The sequence below is a fragment of the Hakea prostrata genome, chromosome 9 (assembly GCF_041222555.1).
Source record: "Hakea prostrata isolate BN-2017 chromosome 9, UWA_Hpros_2, whole genome shotgun sequence".
Taxonomy (NCBI): Eukaryota; Viridiplantae; Streptophyta; class Magnoliopsida; order Proteales; family Proteaceae; genus Hakea; species Hakea prostrata.
Window position 1 is genome coordinate 56,870,699 of NC_142608.1, and position 16,949 is coordinate 56,887,647.

The 16,949-nt window shown below is 37.7% G+C and overlaps 1 protein-coding gene and 1 long non-coding RNA gene across 2 annotated transcripts; both read right to left on the bottom strand.

The window, feature by feature from the left end:
• Window positions 1–103: 103 nt before the first annotated feature.
• On the bottom strand, window positions 104–8,742 carry LOC149005666 (uncharacterized). Its single transcript, XR_016175637.1, has 3 exons — window positions 8,512–8,742; window positions 7,920–8,077; window positions 104–2,356 (listed from the first exon to the last, which is right to left on the bottom strand). It is a non-coding gene; the product is annotated as an uncharacterized LOC149005666 (long non-coding RNA).
• A 3,117-nt stretch (window positions 8,743–11,859) lies between these two features.
• LOC149005667 (uncharacterized) lies at window positions 11,860–13,741 on the bottom strand. Its single transcript, XM_089168619.1, has one exon. The coding sequence runs from the start codon at window positions 13,499–13,501 to the stop codon at window positions 12,338–12,340; it is 1,164 nt and encodes a 387-aa protein (XP_089024745.1). The 5' UTR covers window positions 13,502–13,741; the 3' UTR covers window positions 11,860–12,337.
• Window positions 13,742–16,949: the final 3,208 nt, after the last annotated feature.

Here is a 16,949-nt window from a genome sequence, read left to right on the forward strand (position 1 = left end):
GGTTCCCAAGCCCTAAATTTAAAACGGAAACCCTCAATTTGAACCTCAGGGTTGGATTTGACAAGATCCTGGAAGAACTGGCCCTCATTCACTTGAGGCTGCATCAGGACATGAATGTAAAATACACAGTACAAGCAATTCAAGTTGGTCTGCAGTTCAGACCTTCATGGCAATCTGCTAAGAGCTTTAACATTGCGGGAACATGGATGGTTTCATCTATAACTCAGACCTCTTGCTAAACAGGTTTTACTCATAATGGCCAAATTTACAAGCCCACATCCAGAATTCACTCAGATTACATATTTATTTCAGGTATTTACTTCAGCTAACTATAACAAAGATTATGTGAGCAGCTTTGAGACTGCTTTCTCAGTTAGTAGAAAAATCAGAATATGGTTTCATAAGTGCCATTAGAAATTTATTGAAATATAATGCCCTCAGTTGTAATAATGTTTTAGGAACTTTATTTCTTTCTGAAAATTAGGCAGATTCCTAGGAACACAGTTGGTGTTTTAGAGTTTCTTTCAACTGAGATTTGTGCTGGACCTTACTGTCCGTTCCATTACAGTATCAGAACAAGCAAATTGATCCTGTTTTACAGCCTGTCTTCGATAATGAATACTTCATAAAAAGCAGATTGCAGGGTCCCTAACTGAGGCCCTTATTAGCTTCAACAGGCCAGGTCACAAAAATGAGCAAAAAGTGAGAGACGGATTACTCAACTGATGGAAACTTTCTTGATGACGTTGCTCCCAAGACACCATTTCAAATCAAACTCCCAGTCAAAAGGAGACAAGAACCTCCTCGACTAACCTCTAACTGGCATCAGTTTCAAGAAAGTCCTGACCGCAGGTCATTTCCTAAACTATAAGTGGAGACTGGAGTAATAGTGTTGGTGAACCGAAAGGGAAGACTGATGAAAAGAAGGTAACAATTGTTGAAAATAAGGAGAGGCAGGCTTTAAAAAGAAAAGATGATCGGACGAAAGCAGATCCATGAACACACAGGGAGGGATGAGAACATTATTATGCCACCCCACCACCCCAGTCATGAGCTTTGGGTTTTGTACATGCAAAAGATTAAAGACCAGTATATGACTGAAGGAGTAATGGGTAAGATAAGTCGGAAAAAAGAGAGATTCAACAGTTAAAAGCAGACGTGGATGTGGAAATATTTTACTATGCTTATGTGGATATAAGCTATAGATCATGGGAGATCTTTCACCTTGAATAGCACTTTCCCATTTTTGGAGAGGCAAGGTTAGTTTTTGTTGTATAGATTTCTTCTGGATACCCCTTTACTCTGGGGCTCTGATATTCATTTTCATTTATTTGTTTAATATATATTTTTCTCTTTCTTTGTTCTTACAAACAAGTTGAATAAACCTAATCATCCTTTTATTCATTGATGCAGTAAGGACTGTCCAATTGTGCAAATCAGGCATAGGAAGACTTCAATGGGAGGGCTCTATAAACTTTGAGCTTCTTACTTTTGGGTTTATTAGTGTAATAGGATTCTTTTATAAGACTAAATTTGGGGCCATAAGTCATAACTCTATACAGGGAATCTAGTAAATAGACCTGAATCTGTTGACCTTCCCACCTTTTATAGAAAAAGAAGCCTATTGCACTAATAAACCTCAAAAATACCAAACCTAAATTGCTGAAATTTTTCAGCAATATTCTACAAATTCGTGAAACCTAAACCTTCATCGATAGCTTCTCCTAACACCTGCCTATCCTAATAAAACGTCAAACCCTAACCCCCAAACCTAAAACTGACTGGAAACCCAATGTTATCCCTTCCGAACCTCACTGCTCGTTGAAGATCCTGTTAAGTTGATGTCCTATAAATCTAGGACTACATCAGTTTATAACCTCATTTATTTACAATTTAGCTATAGTATATTTACTGTTAAGTCTGAACAAGTATCTTTACCTCCCATCACCCATGACTTATTATCTTTGAACTTGTTGATACTATCTTTAAATGCCAATCTTACAACCAACAATCCCAAATAGAGAAAGTGCATTGAATAACTGATTAACAGATAAATAAAATAGCACACCAAAGAAGTCTGGAAACCAGTACAGTGAAACAGCGAAAAGAAGGGAATCAGCTTTCTTCCCTTTTTTCTCCTTCCCCCCACCCCTTCTTTCTCTAAATGCAACAGATATTACTGCTAGATTTCTTAAGAACTTTTAATTAAAATTGATGAGCAGAAAATAAAGAGTTAACAAACATTAAGTTATTGAAGATCAAAAAGCTTTAGATGTAGACCTCCCATCTCCAACCACAGATTGTGCTTGATTTGTCTCAGTTGGTGTAGAATGCTGATTGATCTCCTTTAATTTATCTGCAATGAAAATAATGCAGAATCACAGATGACTAAATTAGTTAGTGAAAAGAAAACTATGCAAAATAAAATTCAACATCCTATGAACCTCTGGTACATACCAATGTAAAACAAACAAGTAACAACAAAGATGATTTGGGAAATGGATAGCTGCTAAATATCCAATGCCATTTTTTAGCACCCCATTTCTTCTCCGGTTTGTATCAAAATACTGAAAAACTGGAGGTGCAACAAATGCCAAAATACACATCAAGAATTTTAACACACACAGAGTACAGAACTTCTTCCTAAAATTAAAAAGGAGGAATCAGGGGGTTTATTCACAAGGAACTATTCAGAAAATTTTTGCTCATCCAATTCATTTTTTCACCATGAATACAAGGCCAATTTAGCAGGAGAAAGCACCAACAGGCCACCTGAATCTGGCCCAAGCACAAAACAATAATTTAAGTTATAAACAACCATTCAGCACGCACTAGGCCATTACTTAATTATCATATGGGTCCACAATTAAGCCTATATTTATAACTCAGGCCCGTAGATCCTCAGTTTCCCTGGTTTTTGTAGGCATAGAGTTCATCTATTAGGACCATCTTTCAACTTTAGTTTTACCCCAATTGATTAATTTGATAGAGAGGATATCATCTCTTCACATTCTGCCCAATTTTCCCAGCATTAAAACCATAGTACAAAATGACACAGCATCACCCAAACAATCTAGCACTGCAAATAACCTGATGATGTGAACCAAAATTCTGCCCCCTGACAAAAACTCAGAGCTGGGCCCCAAGGCCAACTCCAAGTGCACCTAGGGCTGGCCGAACCCTCTTGGAGGGGTATTTTGGTCAATCCAGCCCCGAATATCTGCCGACTCTAATTTTCAGAATTTTATTTTTATTCTTCAGAAGAGTCAGAGTCCAGTTTAAGTCAAAGATGAGTTCTTGAGTCCCTGGAAATCTTCCTTAAGATAAGACCCTTATCAGTCTTTATTTACAAGAAGAGTTCCTTTAATATTTAAGTCTTAGGGGAAATCTATTTTCAAGGAGATTCCATCAGAACTCTTATTATTTATTAGGATGGTTGAGATTAATTGTAAAGGGATTCTATCTATGCAATTAGGATTAAAGTCTCTAGTAGGCTATAAAAAGCTTATTCTTCCTTTTTAATTCTCAAGTTTGATTATTTGAACAACGTTATTGAGTTGAGGCCCATGGTTCCCGTTTGAGCAGGCCACAGAGGATTTAAGTAAGCTTCTTCTTCAAAGATCAGCAACATACTCTGTCTAGCACTCTTCTTACCAGAAATTTTAGCAAGTTCCCAAGAAGTTTCCAAAGAAGTAAAGCAACCGCAGCCATGGTGGGAGATCTCGGCAAGATCTCGCGAGATATCTCGCAATTTTGAGATAGCGAGACAAGAGGAGAGACGAGATCTAAGAGATGGGAGATCTCGCCGAGATCTCACCATATCTCGCCAAGATCTCGCCTTCTCTCTCGCTGTAACCATCAAAACTTGCCAGAAACTTGATTTTTTGCCGGAATTTGTTTTGGGGATTCAACTTCTAAACATCTTTAAGACATCTACAACATTAAATTATCATCATTCAAGCCTATTTCAACTAGATTTTCAACAAAGGTAAGATTTTTCCCCAAATTTGAATTTTTTGCAAATAGAATGTTCTACAATGGGCGTGTGAGTCTAGTGTAAATCTATGTTGATCCACAAGCTTTGATCAACACTTTCATGAAACCAATTTAATATGACATTTAAACCGATACGTAACATACTACAGTAATGAGTTGACTTGGGAGTCATATGTGGCCACCGTTCAAAATCAATTGATGCAGAATGCTGAGTGATACTCTTGCTGTCTTGTAGTCTTGTAATCTTATTACTCACATACTCTTGTGATTGTGAACTTATGGATAATGATTTATGACTTACTAGAAGTCTAAAACTTCTTATGGTTGTAAAATTTTGAAGACATTTAAGTTCTTTGTTAGTTTGATGTGTAATGTATCTGATACTTTATAGTTGATAACATGAATTACTTGATATCTCTACATTACATGTTGTCTAACCTTGCATTTCACAGCATTTCGATTTTACACATAGGGTCGACTTAGAAGACATACTTAGGGTTATTTTCTCACAAATCTAAGGCCACCAATGTATTCAAAAGGCCTTAAATGTGCTAAATACCAAATTTCAGCTCAACCAAGGCCCTTAAACCCACCGAGATGGGCCATCGAGATTACGCCAAAATTTTTGTAGATCTCGACCGAGATGGCGAGATCTCGGTCGAGATCTTGCTATTTTGGAGTGGCGAGATTTCCCACCATGACCCCAGCCCCTTCCTTGTGGCAAGCTAGAGACAGAAAACCAGAAAAAGGAAAGAAACAAACAAACAAAAAGGAAGAAAAGAAAAAAAAGAGGAAAAGCAAGGAGCTTTTCGCTTTCTTAAGATCCAACCCATATCCATTACATCATCATCCAACTTGGGATTGTTAAAACCCTAAAATTTCCCCAACAATCCCTTCACTTTTGTTACTCAACTCTCACGACCCAAACCATCCCTACACCCAACCATAGGTTTCCTTGGAAGATTTGATACATTCATATTTCTTTGTTAGATTTGATACATTCATATTTCTTTGTTAAGCTCAAACTTATTCCCCTTCCATCCCATCTAGTTTTGTTAAACCCATAACCTCCACATTTAGATCCCCATCTTTATTTAACAATATTATCCTTCCCACCTAGGTCTGATAATTAATTTGCAGGTTTTGAAGGAATTTATCCAGAGCAAAACCTTAAATTTAGGGAATCCTCAAAGAAACCTTAACCCTAAAATTGGGTTTTCATCACCTGAACCATGCCATTGTCGTACTTAAACAACTTACCAACATGTTTCTAGCAAAAAACAACAACCAATGGAGCTCATTTTTTAGCAATCCTAGACCTCATCAAGGGTGAAGACGCAATGACTTCACAAGAATCTTCAAAGACCCATGAAAGATCATTGTCAGCCACCAGCACAGCCATGACCCTCTTTTGAGGGTCAAGTATGTGATTTATGTTAAGGCATATTGTACTCCTAACAGTCATCTTAAGGACAACCATCATAAAATCAGGTTAGATTTGAAGGAGTACAACTGCATACATGAGCCTCAGGTGCAACTATTACAATGGGTTTATTAACAACAAACAAAACAACTCAGGTAAGGAGCTGTACCATGGTCATGCAGAGGTGGGGTAGTATCCTACTGCATGGTTCACAGGTGGCAAACCAAGACATGGTATTGCCTCCTAAAAACCCTCCCAACTAAAGATTAATCAATTACAATAAATGCCGCAGTCAGTCCTAAGTCCTAACCATTTTCTCTTTTCTTGGGTCTGGAATAGAAAGTAGAGATCAATTATTTTTTGAATGCTCCTTCTCGAATTCAACATTGAGAAAGATATTCTAAATGGAGGCAATATTGAGAAAGACTGGTCGCAAGATCTTGAGCAGTTAAGGGTGATAATAAAGTTTGCTTTCTGCTCTATGATTTATCACATATGAAGGGAAAAAACAACAGGATTTCTGAGAGATCCAACAGAACAATTTTGCAGATTCTTTATGTAATCAAGTTTGAAGTGGTAACCAAATGCACAGCTTTAGACATTTGAGTGAATCAGAATGAGAATACCCAGGATCTGGTTGAGGCTTGGGGGTCAATGTTGGACGGGGGGTTCCTATGTCGAAAATCTGCTTCTGGAGCTGTCCTCCAAGAGAGATGGTGGCCCAGAAGCAGGTTTTCCAAATGAGTCTGATTCTGTGCTTCATGTGTTAATATACTGAGCAATGAGGATGGGGGAGAACATCTGTTTTTCCAGGAAAGGAGAAGTTAGCTCAGAGCTCTATACAGGAATGAAGCAATCTGGAGGGGTATTCACTTGTGTACGAGATTTGGTTCACATTTCAACAAGAACCTCTGAAAATTCTGAACAAGAAGGTCATGAGTCCTTAGACAGTTCAGGCTCTAAAAAGCAGGATTCCGAGCTCCCCTAAAAGGCTTGACTGATCTGAAAGTAACTCATGTTCGGGGGAGGTGATAAAGCTACCAATTATGTGGCAGGTGCTAAATTTTGGATGATGACTTAATTCTGGAACACTCTGAATTGTCAGATAAGTTGGCTAACATAGTCTGGGAGGATAAGAGGGACTCTTCTATTAAAACGTGTTCCAGTTGTAGCATTAGGCATTCGTTTTGTCATCGTTTGGTTGGCTCTAGTCCCTTTTGGTTAAGCCTGTTTAGCTGAAAGGGTCTTTAAAAACCCTCTCATTCCCCCCCCCCCCCCCCAAAAAAAAAAAAAAGCCTTAGGCAATCTAGAATTGCTGGTGTTGCTCAAATTACCAATTTGTATGGTTTAACTCCATAACACAAAATCAGAATTATGGATTTCTCTGTTAATTACTGGATGTGATTCTGCAGATATCAAACCTAATAGATCAGGTATAGTAATACAACAACACTGAGAACATTTAGAACAGTTTTAGGAACCAGATAACGATGGATTAACCCAGCCACAATAAAGTCACTGCATCATCCAGAGTCCCACGACAGTGTGCATACCCTGAGTTGAGTAGAGATAGCCAATACCAGGACTTGACTCAGGCCATGGCAAGCTTGTTTTGGGTGGGAATTCTTTATGGACACATCGTCTGTTGATGGAAAGCATAAAAGAGGGGTATAAAATTGGCTTCAAGGTGTGAATTTTTCAGGCAGCCAAGGAAGCCATGGATCATTTATCTCTGAATTGTCCAGTTGTAAGCTCAAGGAAGGACACAGTGGCAAGTTTTGAAGTTAGATGGCTGGAACATCAGAAAATTGATGAGCTCTGTCAGTGATGGAGAAATAAAGCTTCGACAAAGTCCTTGAGGGAGAGTGTGGCTAAAGGTTTTGTGCTGATTACTTAGTTCAGCATCTGAGGCTTATTCTCAAAGAGTGGATCAAGATTACAATCAAAGGAAATGAATCCACTCTGCAACTCAATCCTCTACCCCACCCCCAGCTTAAAAACCATTTTGATGGAATCTAAATGTACAATTCAAAACTTATAGTTTTTCTAAAAGCAGATGGGTCAATTTAGCATATCCATGGATAATACGAACAGAAATCCACACTTAAATTTACTTGATTTAATTACTTCTGGCCGTTACCAGGATTTTTTACGTGTTGGTCCTTGTGATAACTTTAAACTTCAGATTTCCTATTTGACTTTGAATATGTTCCTTTTCCTTATGTGACTATATTCTAGCAACTATTTCCAGTCAAGAGAACTACTTCATTTTCTTTATGAGACCAAAAAAAAAAATTCCGTAAAAAACAATGTCCTAAAACAGCAAAAAGTAATCCATGGCATCCTATCAATGCAAGTTTCAAGTCACAGTGACAATCAAAGCAATTTGTTTAACACATTCATGATATTCAAGTCCAATTCTAAACTAGGAGCAAAAGAACAGTTAAATCCATTATGACTATTTAGAACAGGCAGTTACTTAAAAGCAACAGTAACTAACCCAAATAGGTCTGGATTGCTTTCTGAAGTGCGGTATATTTCTTTCCTGAACACTCCTTAAGCATAGACTCAAAGGAGCGATTGACAAAACCGCCCGCAGCACCAGCCATTGGGAAGCCTTTATGCCAACGCGTTGTGCTTTACAATCCAACTCAAACCCTAAAGCCAGATAAAGAAAACACAAACTGTATTAATTAGCTTCAAAATATTGCAAGCCAATCAACAGATCAGACATGACTAGAATGAATCAAATATGTTATTCATTAGAAAAAGAGTGATCCATCATGAAGCGGTAAAATGGTACAAATGAAATTCTAAAAGAAAAGAAACGCAATCGATACTGATTTCGAATCATCTTGAAGCAATCAAGAATCGCATTGGTAGATAATGAAATTTTCAAATGTGAGATCCATTGACCTGAACAGAGTTCAATTTCAATATAAACCAGTCTCGCCAATTATGGCTTTACGCAGGAGGTGTAAATTGTGATAGAAACACATGCGAAACAGTGAGGAGGGAAGGGATGTGCATGGGAATAAGGAAGACAGATTTGCAGGAAGAAAACAAAGAAAACAAAGAAAATGTTAACCTACCACACCGGAACGGCAGCCAAATCACAGATCGGAGCCAGGTGAGCTTCGACGACGATTACTTTCAGGCTTGCCGTGAAACCAGGAAGAAGTGATGCTTAGATCTCAGGTGGTCGAAGAAAAAGGAGAGGCAGTGGTCGCCATTAAGGAGTCAGCAGATCTGGGAATCGGTTTTGGTTTATGTCTAAACCCGGCATTTGAGAGACCGAAATGAAACAGGTGAATTTGTGATGATTGTAGTAAAAACCAAAACACACCCGCGAAGGTTATCGGGATCAAATATCATGAATTGGATCTTCTTGAATCCTACGTGAACCGAATCGAATCGAACCGAACCGAACCAAAACTATATCATCTGAGTTGCGGTTTGCGGAACCCTTCATCGCAGGTTGGGTGGACCGTGGAAGGAAGGTAAATCAAAATATGATAGCGAAGATTGGTTCGCTACAAAAAACCCTCTGCAACTCAAATCTTGGTTCGGTTTTGCTCAAATAGAAACTCGCAGGTAGGACTTAAGGTCGTCGGCCATCAGGAAACTGAGAGTATCTGGCGGGATCAGCAGAACGATCGAGATCTACAGAGGACAATTGAATTCGCGTTTAGGGTTTTGCAATTCTTGGTTCGGTTTTTATGATTCTTGGTTCGGTTTTTATGATTCTTGGTTCGTGGTTCAATGATCGGTTTAAAGCACTTAGTTGTCATTTTGTTCATGTGCGCAGTCTAACGATCATGATCAAATCAATACAGATGATGCGCATCCAACGACTGGACGCATGGAATCACGAATCTGGATCCTCACCCCGTCGGGGTAGCACAGAGTGCTCCCCGGCGGGTTCCTGACCACACAAAACGTGGGGCCCACGGGTAAAATTTAAATTTTTTTGTGTTTTTCCAAAAAGGTTTAGCACTGTGGTCACTTTATTCATGTGCACCGTCTAACGGTCATGGCAAACCGTCAGGGGAGCTGATCCGGACTCTGGAATCACTAGACGGTTTGGGCAGCCTTTCTAAAACCCCAACCAACCCACATGGATAGGCTAAGCCCATTGCTAGAGAAACGATAAATTCGGTCTCAATATGACGTTTTTACCCCTGTATTTCAGAAACGATAATTATTAGTTCTTATATTGTGCTTAAGGTTGGACCGGTTCGAACCGTGAATAAGAACAATTGTCACATGTCTGTCTCAAGGTTCACCATCACAGTTCAAATCGGTCGATTTTTCTCAAATTTAATTTTCTTTTCCCTCCTCCGTGGTAAATTTCTTCACCTTCTTCTTTTTTATTTTATTTTTTTTCAATTTGGAATTTTTACATGCAAATCTCTTTCTTAGAACTTCTATCTAATTTGACCTCAAATAGAGCCGAATAGAGGACAAGAATCCATATAGTTTACCCAATTTAATTAGACAAGATTTTTTGTTATTGTTCTAAGTTGTAACTAGGTGATAGGCTAAAGCCTTGGCAATTGGCATCATTACATTTTTAGATCATCTAAACATACAAAAATATAACTAACACTTAATGTAAATCCAACAAACAAAATTAGATCTTATTATCTTGTCGTGAGTTTCTTGAATCCATATGGACGGTTTGTGTCGTTTGACTTATATTAAAGTTTACAAAAATTTGCGTCATCCTGAGGCCCTGAGTTATCCAATTTACCAATCAAACCACTTATAGTGAAAAAATATATACTCCCCCACCATTAGGAAATCACAATCAAACACTAGTGTAAGCAAGTTAAATTTTGCAAAAGAATAAAAAAAAAAAAAAATTTTAAAAAAGGCCTTGAACAAAAAGATAAGAATAGCATCGAACAAAACTTGCACTCAACTCCTAACTTTATTTTCCTTTACCATATGTGAATCTCCTCTCCCAATCAAAAATCCTCACAAACTTTAGGAGATATGGTTCATTGATAGTGCTTTCAAACTTAGGATGTGGGGGTATATGGAAAATAGACAAATTAAACTAACTAATAGTGTTAGTAAGAAGGGGTTTAACTGATAGATTGGATAACTCAGGAGATAAAATTAAAATAACGGAGTAACTTAGGGGATGGGCTGAAAATTTCCCTAAAATTCATGTTTTGCAACCCAAGGACAAAGTCTTTTGAGCACTTTGATATTTCCTATGTTGTTAGACATTTTTGAACAACTCATGTCCAACATGGTGGCGAGAGAGAGAGAGGGGTAAGGCATGCCATGGCAGAAATAATACACACATTGACAGGAACAAGAATAGAATCAGATATGAGAGGAGTGGTTTCCTTTAGATCAGCTCTACAAGAAGCAGGCACTGATGGTGGTCCTGCATCTACATGAAACAACATGGGAAGAAGTGAAAGCAAACTACTTTTTCTTATCAGAGGTAAAAGGGCGAACCTGGCGTCGAAGCTTTCACAATCTTAGCCAAACAAATTTTGCTGAGAGGGACATAATATCTGAATCAATTATCCTGTAACAAATACTAAAAATTACACCTCAACTACGCCTTAATACAACTAAAAGGAACAAGCAATTACCCAATAATAACATTAGCCTGAGGCCCTGTTTCCGTAGCAGCATAGTGTCCTGGTGAAATAGAAACCAGAACTTCAATTGCTGTCTCTACTAATGAACTTGAAGAAAGCTCACTATGTGATCAAGCAATACTGAGCTTCCATAATACCAACAGAACCTCTTGGCCAAGTGAATTGAAGTGAGCAAAAGCGAGGAACTTCAAGAGACCAATAGATAGATAGATAGATAGGTGATGAACCATGCATCCAAAGTATAGTGAAACAACATCACTAGCAAATGTTAACAAGCAGAAGCAGAGAGTTGTATATTTAATTATCTTTTTGAAGGGTTAGAAACACTACAGTAGCAAAGCTATGAAAGTGGCATCTTTGATCACCATTGCTAGCAACTCTACCATTATTCTAGATGATGGATAAGACCAGAAATCCTTCCTGTCACTGTATCATGAAGCAAGGAAAGTAATCTTCCAGTTACACTAGTCTAATGACTTAAAGTATTAAAGTTATTCTGCTCATTGATGCACCTTGGTTTCTCGAGCCAAGCTAATTCTTAATGTCAAGTTTCTGAGAATTCTGATAATCAAACACATCAAAATCAAATTTCTACAGAAAAGGTACTTCCATCATTTCCCAACTCGCCCAGTTAAAAACATTCAAGCTATATAATTATGAATTTAAACCTGGAAAACCATCATCACCAAGCAAACTAAAAAAGTGAGATTGTAACCACCTTCTTTTTGGTTGGAAAAAAAAGGAGCTTGTCACCACTTGGGAACATGGAAACATGTTTAATTAGGAGTGCAAACAAACTTTAATGTTTGAAACCAATTCAATGCATCTTTTCAGAAGCAGGCCCCTCAAGCTGCAACCAAGCAAACTTTTAAAGATTGGCTAAACCAAATATTGGAATAAATCTAGAACAAGCTGAAATTGTCGATAAATAAAAAATATATATATAACAATGACCCAACCGACTCACAAGAACTTGAAGAAAAATTAAAAATACAGAAGTAGCCCTGTCACATCTTCATCTTCATGTTCCTTAACCCAACCTTGACTAAGTTCTAACTTCTAACTAATCGTGCTGAAATTTGCATCAGCGTATGATGGATTTGCTACAAAAGGACCAAGATACATTAGGAATAATCGAAGCATTTAGTTCGTTGTTCTTTACCTTTTCAATCTTTTCTAATGTTGCAGCAGCACAAAACAAGCACTCTCATGGAACTAAAAATGCAGCCATGAGGTCAAGGCAATGAAGAACACTGATTTCAACTCCATACCAAAGCATGCACCATTGAAATTTTTAATTACTGCATTTCTTCCAATCAATCTGACCTTGATATACCTTTAGCAGTTGAGGAACTTGATCTATGTATCTTATCACAAACCTTTCAAGGAATGTCTCCTCCAATCTTATTATCACAGAAGTTAAGCTTAAGTCTTTAGCAATCAATCCTTTTGAGAGCAGAACTTGAATAACTGAACACCGAGGAATAATTGTCTTGTCCAAGCTATAAGTAAGAACAGTTGGACATTTAGCTACTACGGAAGGTTCCAAACCCATTGTATTAACAAAGAAGTCCATGGCTCCTACGATCTTCTTCTCAGACAACTTCATAAGTATAGGTTGTTTTCTAAATGCTGAAAGAATCTCATCTTCTGTCCAACCCCATTTCCCGAGAATATCCAATTTAGCTTTCCAGGTGGATTTGCTCAATCCAGCTATCACACAGGCTGCTGAGAGAAACGATGCTTCTAAAGGATCAAAACCCATTTCCTTGACTTCCTTGATGATCTCATTAAACCGTTCAGGTCTGCGAAGCAACGCTGAAGGATGCCATAAAATTATCGGAATCAAGGCCTCAGGCACACCGTGATGTCGCAAAGCTGCAATGTTGGGTATCATGTAATTCTTGATACCCCAGAAAGAATTCCTGGGGAAAATTTTGAATATCTTCACGACGGCTTCTTTAGTCTCAACCATACCCCTAAGGAACTCAAATGAAGGAATTATTTGGTTTTCTAAGCTCCGTAATAAGGTCCCTGGATCTCGGAAGATGATCTGAGCAAGATCGCTGTAAGAAGCACCAGCTGAACGAAAAAACTCGAGTTTGGGCTTAAGGGTTTTATCTGTATTAAACAAGAGTAGATTCGGGTGTACCCTAATAATTTTGGTGATCAGGGCATCGGAAAATTCATAGTCTCTGAAGAAACTAATTACTAAATCTGGTTTTTCTGAGGTTTCGAAGTGCACACGCTTGGACGCAGAGATTGCAGCTTGTTCAGATAACCCACAGGAATTAATGAGATAAGAGACTCTGAAAGAATGCGTATCAGAATAATTTGTTGCTGTTGTAGTTGTTGAGATAAATATCCGAGATGGGCTTATGTTAAGACTTAGAATGGTGACAGTCAAATCTGTAACCCTATTAAAATAACATAGTTTTCCATATGGAGTACGAAACATTGCTGAAGAGAACAAGTGAACAACACATACGGAAATTTTTATTGAAGCTTTTGGGAAAGAACAAGTATTTTCAACAAAAGCAAGATTATAGGTGGGAGGAGAAGATGAAGACGGTAGTCACTGAAAGTAATGAAACTCACCATTTTGGATCAAAAAGTGTTCTGTTGATGCTTCAGTGCCTGCCCAGACGAGCAGGTCTTCAAAATCAAGAGCGGCTTATAAGGGTTCTCTTGATGCTCGTTACAGTAGTATTCTGTAAATATGAATGACATCCCCAGCCTGGGGCGGATAGAGCTTCGGTGCGGACGGTGAGGATGGAATGACTGGCCTAGCTTGAAATCTCGACCATTCGTTTTATATATATATATTTTTTAAATCAATTATATTTATCTGTAACAGAAAAAAGTATGAAAATTAACACATTCATCCTTTGGACAAAATTTTGTCATTCTAAAAACCTAATACTATCAGGCTACAACCAAATGGAACTCACTTACCAATCTCTTATGTAAAAATTTAGGAGACATTTCAAGATAATTGGCAAAAAGCATTGACACCTCAAAACCATGCCAAATTCACAATAACACCTCGAAATACATTTTAATTTTACACAATAGTACATTCTATTAATAAATTTTGTTAAGTCATGTTAAATAATCTCATACTTCCTAAATTGTTATTAATTTTTGCCCGACTTTGTAATGTCGTCCACTTGTCCTTATCCGTTGGTGATTTTACAATATTGTCCTTAGCAAAATAGAATCATAAATTTCATTTCCTTCTTCTTCCATGAGTTCCTTCAATACAAATAAGAATAATGTCATTTTCCTAAACAACCACGTGCCAATCATTATATTTCTAAGGTATCTGTGTTTTCACCAAATATCTTGAAGGGTCCCTTTTTCTCCATTGTTATTTTATCTGTTTTTTCTTCTTTTTTTTTTTGTAGTAATTTTATCTCTTTTTCATTCTGTTATTTTCGGGCATCCATAACTGTGCACCCCCATTTCTTTATATTCTAAGCAGAAGAACAAGTGATTGCGTTGATGATGCTTCAATATCCAGCAGAAGAGTAAATCTTTGTAAGCATAAAAAGGTTAGGTGGTTCTCCTAATGCTTGTCACGAGATTTTCTAACTAGGCTTCAATGTAGTGCAATAAGAACTCACGAACTCATGTTGTAACAGTACTAAGAAGTGAGCTCCTTCTTGGATATCTAGGGCCTAGATGCATGTTGTTCGATAAGAATGCACACACACCCTTCCATGGGGTGAAGAAGTATTTTGAATATTCTAGAAAAGAAAATGAAATTTACAAAACCACACCCTTAACGTACCCTTCATATTAGAGTGACTTCAAAAGAATCAAATCAAATCAAAATATCAATTAAACCCCAAACTTTAACACTTACAAGAGTATCTTATCATTTTACCCTCTATAGTATAATTTATAATAATTGTGGCATATTCTAATTGACCAAAATACCCATCTTGAATAGACATATACCTCTTCACAAAACCCTAAATGTAAAACCCATAAATACCCTTCCAGAATATGACCACAAACATACCCTTTCCATTCAGTTTCACCACAAAAATCATTATTTTATTTTCAAAAAAAAAAAAAAACCCTTTCCATTCAGTTCCACCACAAAAATTAACTCATTACTTTATTTCCAAAATCACATTAGGAGAAAATAGAAAGGAACCGAATACATCCTTCTTTTTCTCAACCAATACATCCCTGTATGGTACCTCTCAAAAAAGTCATAACCTATTAACAAAATACCCACCCTGCCAAAATAACATACCTTTTCATCAATCAACTATCATTTTGAATCCTCTCTTGAAACATTTGATGACTAGACCACTCCTCTACCAGCCGATATCCAAAACAAATAAGAGAGGAACTAAAGGAAATCAGATCGGAGACAGCCGAAGACCAATTTCGCTTATGTGGAGCGTAATTAATGCGCTCCACGGTCAAGCGAGCATTATTTCCATCTAATTGGCTTGACCCGTCTGATTAGATTGGACGGCTCGCAGCTTATTTCCATTTAATTGGACGGCTCGCAGCATATAATGTCTATTCATTTGTCTCCCGATAACTGAAGAATTATTCATGCCTCTGCGGTATACCATTTTAGCTATTGCAAACCGTGTTATTTACGGATTTTTATTTGCGGCAGCGGCTGCTGCCAGTTGCCAATGGCCAAGATCTTACCACGTGTAAAGTTTTAAACCTAATTGTTGAAAATCAAAATATTAGATATAAATGTAAATATTAAAGTTTAAATTACAATCAACCTCTTTTAGTTTTCTGAATTTTTACTTTTTAAACTCAAATTTGCTGTCATGTGGTCCCCACTTCTACTCAAAATTGGGGATTCCAAGATCAGATTTTTTACGGATGTGAAACTCTTCATTTCTTCTTCACTTTTTCGTTTTCTCCGTTAACTCATTTCTTCGCCGGCTAACGTACCTGTAACGAGAAGAACCCAAATAGTGTTGCAAGAGTAGCGAAAAAAAGATGGTGATGGTGCTGGGGTTTATGGGAGGGGACTTGGCAAGATTGGGGTCGATGATGGTTGGAATCGTTTATTTCTACAAATTTTCAGCAGATGTGGTTAATGGGAGGGGACTTGGCAGGATTGGGGTTGATGGTGGCTAGACTCATGTTTATTTCCGCAATTTTTCAGCAGATGGGGTTTATGGGAGAGGATTTGACAGGATTGGGTCGATGGTGCCTTGGATCATGTTTCTCTTTGCAATTTTTCAGCAGTACTTACCTCAACATCTCTAGGATCTGTTAGAGGGGATAAATCATGTTTATTTCTGCAATTAATCAGCACTACTTTCCTCAACATCTCTAGGATCTGTTAGAGGGGGATAAATCATGTTTATTTCTGCAATTATTCAGCACTACTTCCCTCAACATCTCCAGAATCTGATAGAGGAATATGCGCTTTGGTTGATGAAACTGATGAACCTAAACATGGCAGAGGAAGAGAAAGAAAACAGGGGCTTTATTTTGTAAATTTATAAAATAGTAACCATTGAATGTAAAAAATGAAATTCTTATTTTCCTTTCCAACCGTTGGATTATTTCTCATATACGCAAAAGTTTCACAGTTTGGCTGCAGGCTGCTCCCCCTGCAGCAAATAAAAATCCGTTCTTTACAAGCTTGCCCTGGTTCCCTTGAAGCAGTATCCTTTCTTCCTCGCTCAGGTCACGACTTTTGGGTAATTGGATTGATTCTTACTCATTTTTGGATTGATTATTATTTATGTTTCGTTCAATATTGCTTTCTTTTTGTTGGTGGGTTTTGTAATGTAAAATTCACAGGTATGTGGCAATTTATTTCTCTATCCTCTTAACAAGATATCGTGCTGGGAATGTGACTGATGAAATGCTAGCACTCCCCAAGAGCCGTTTCATGGCCACTGGAA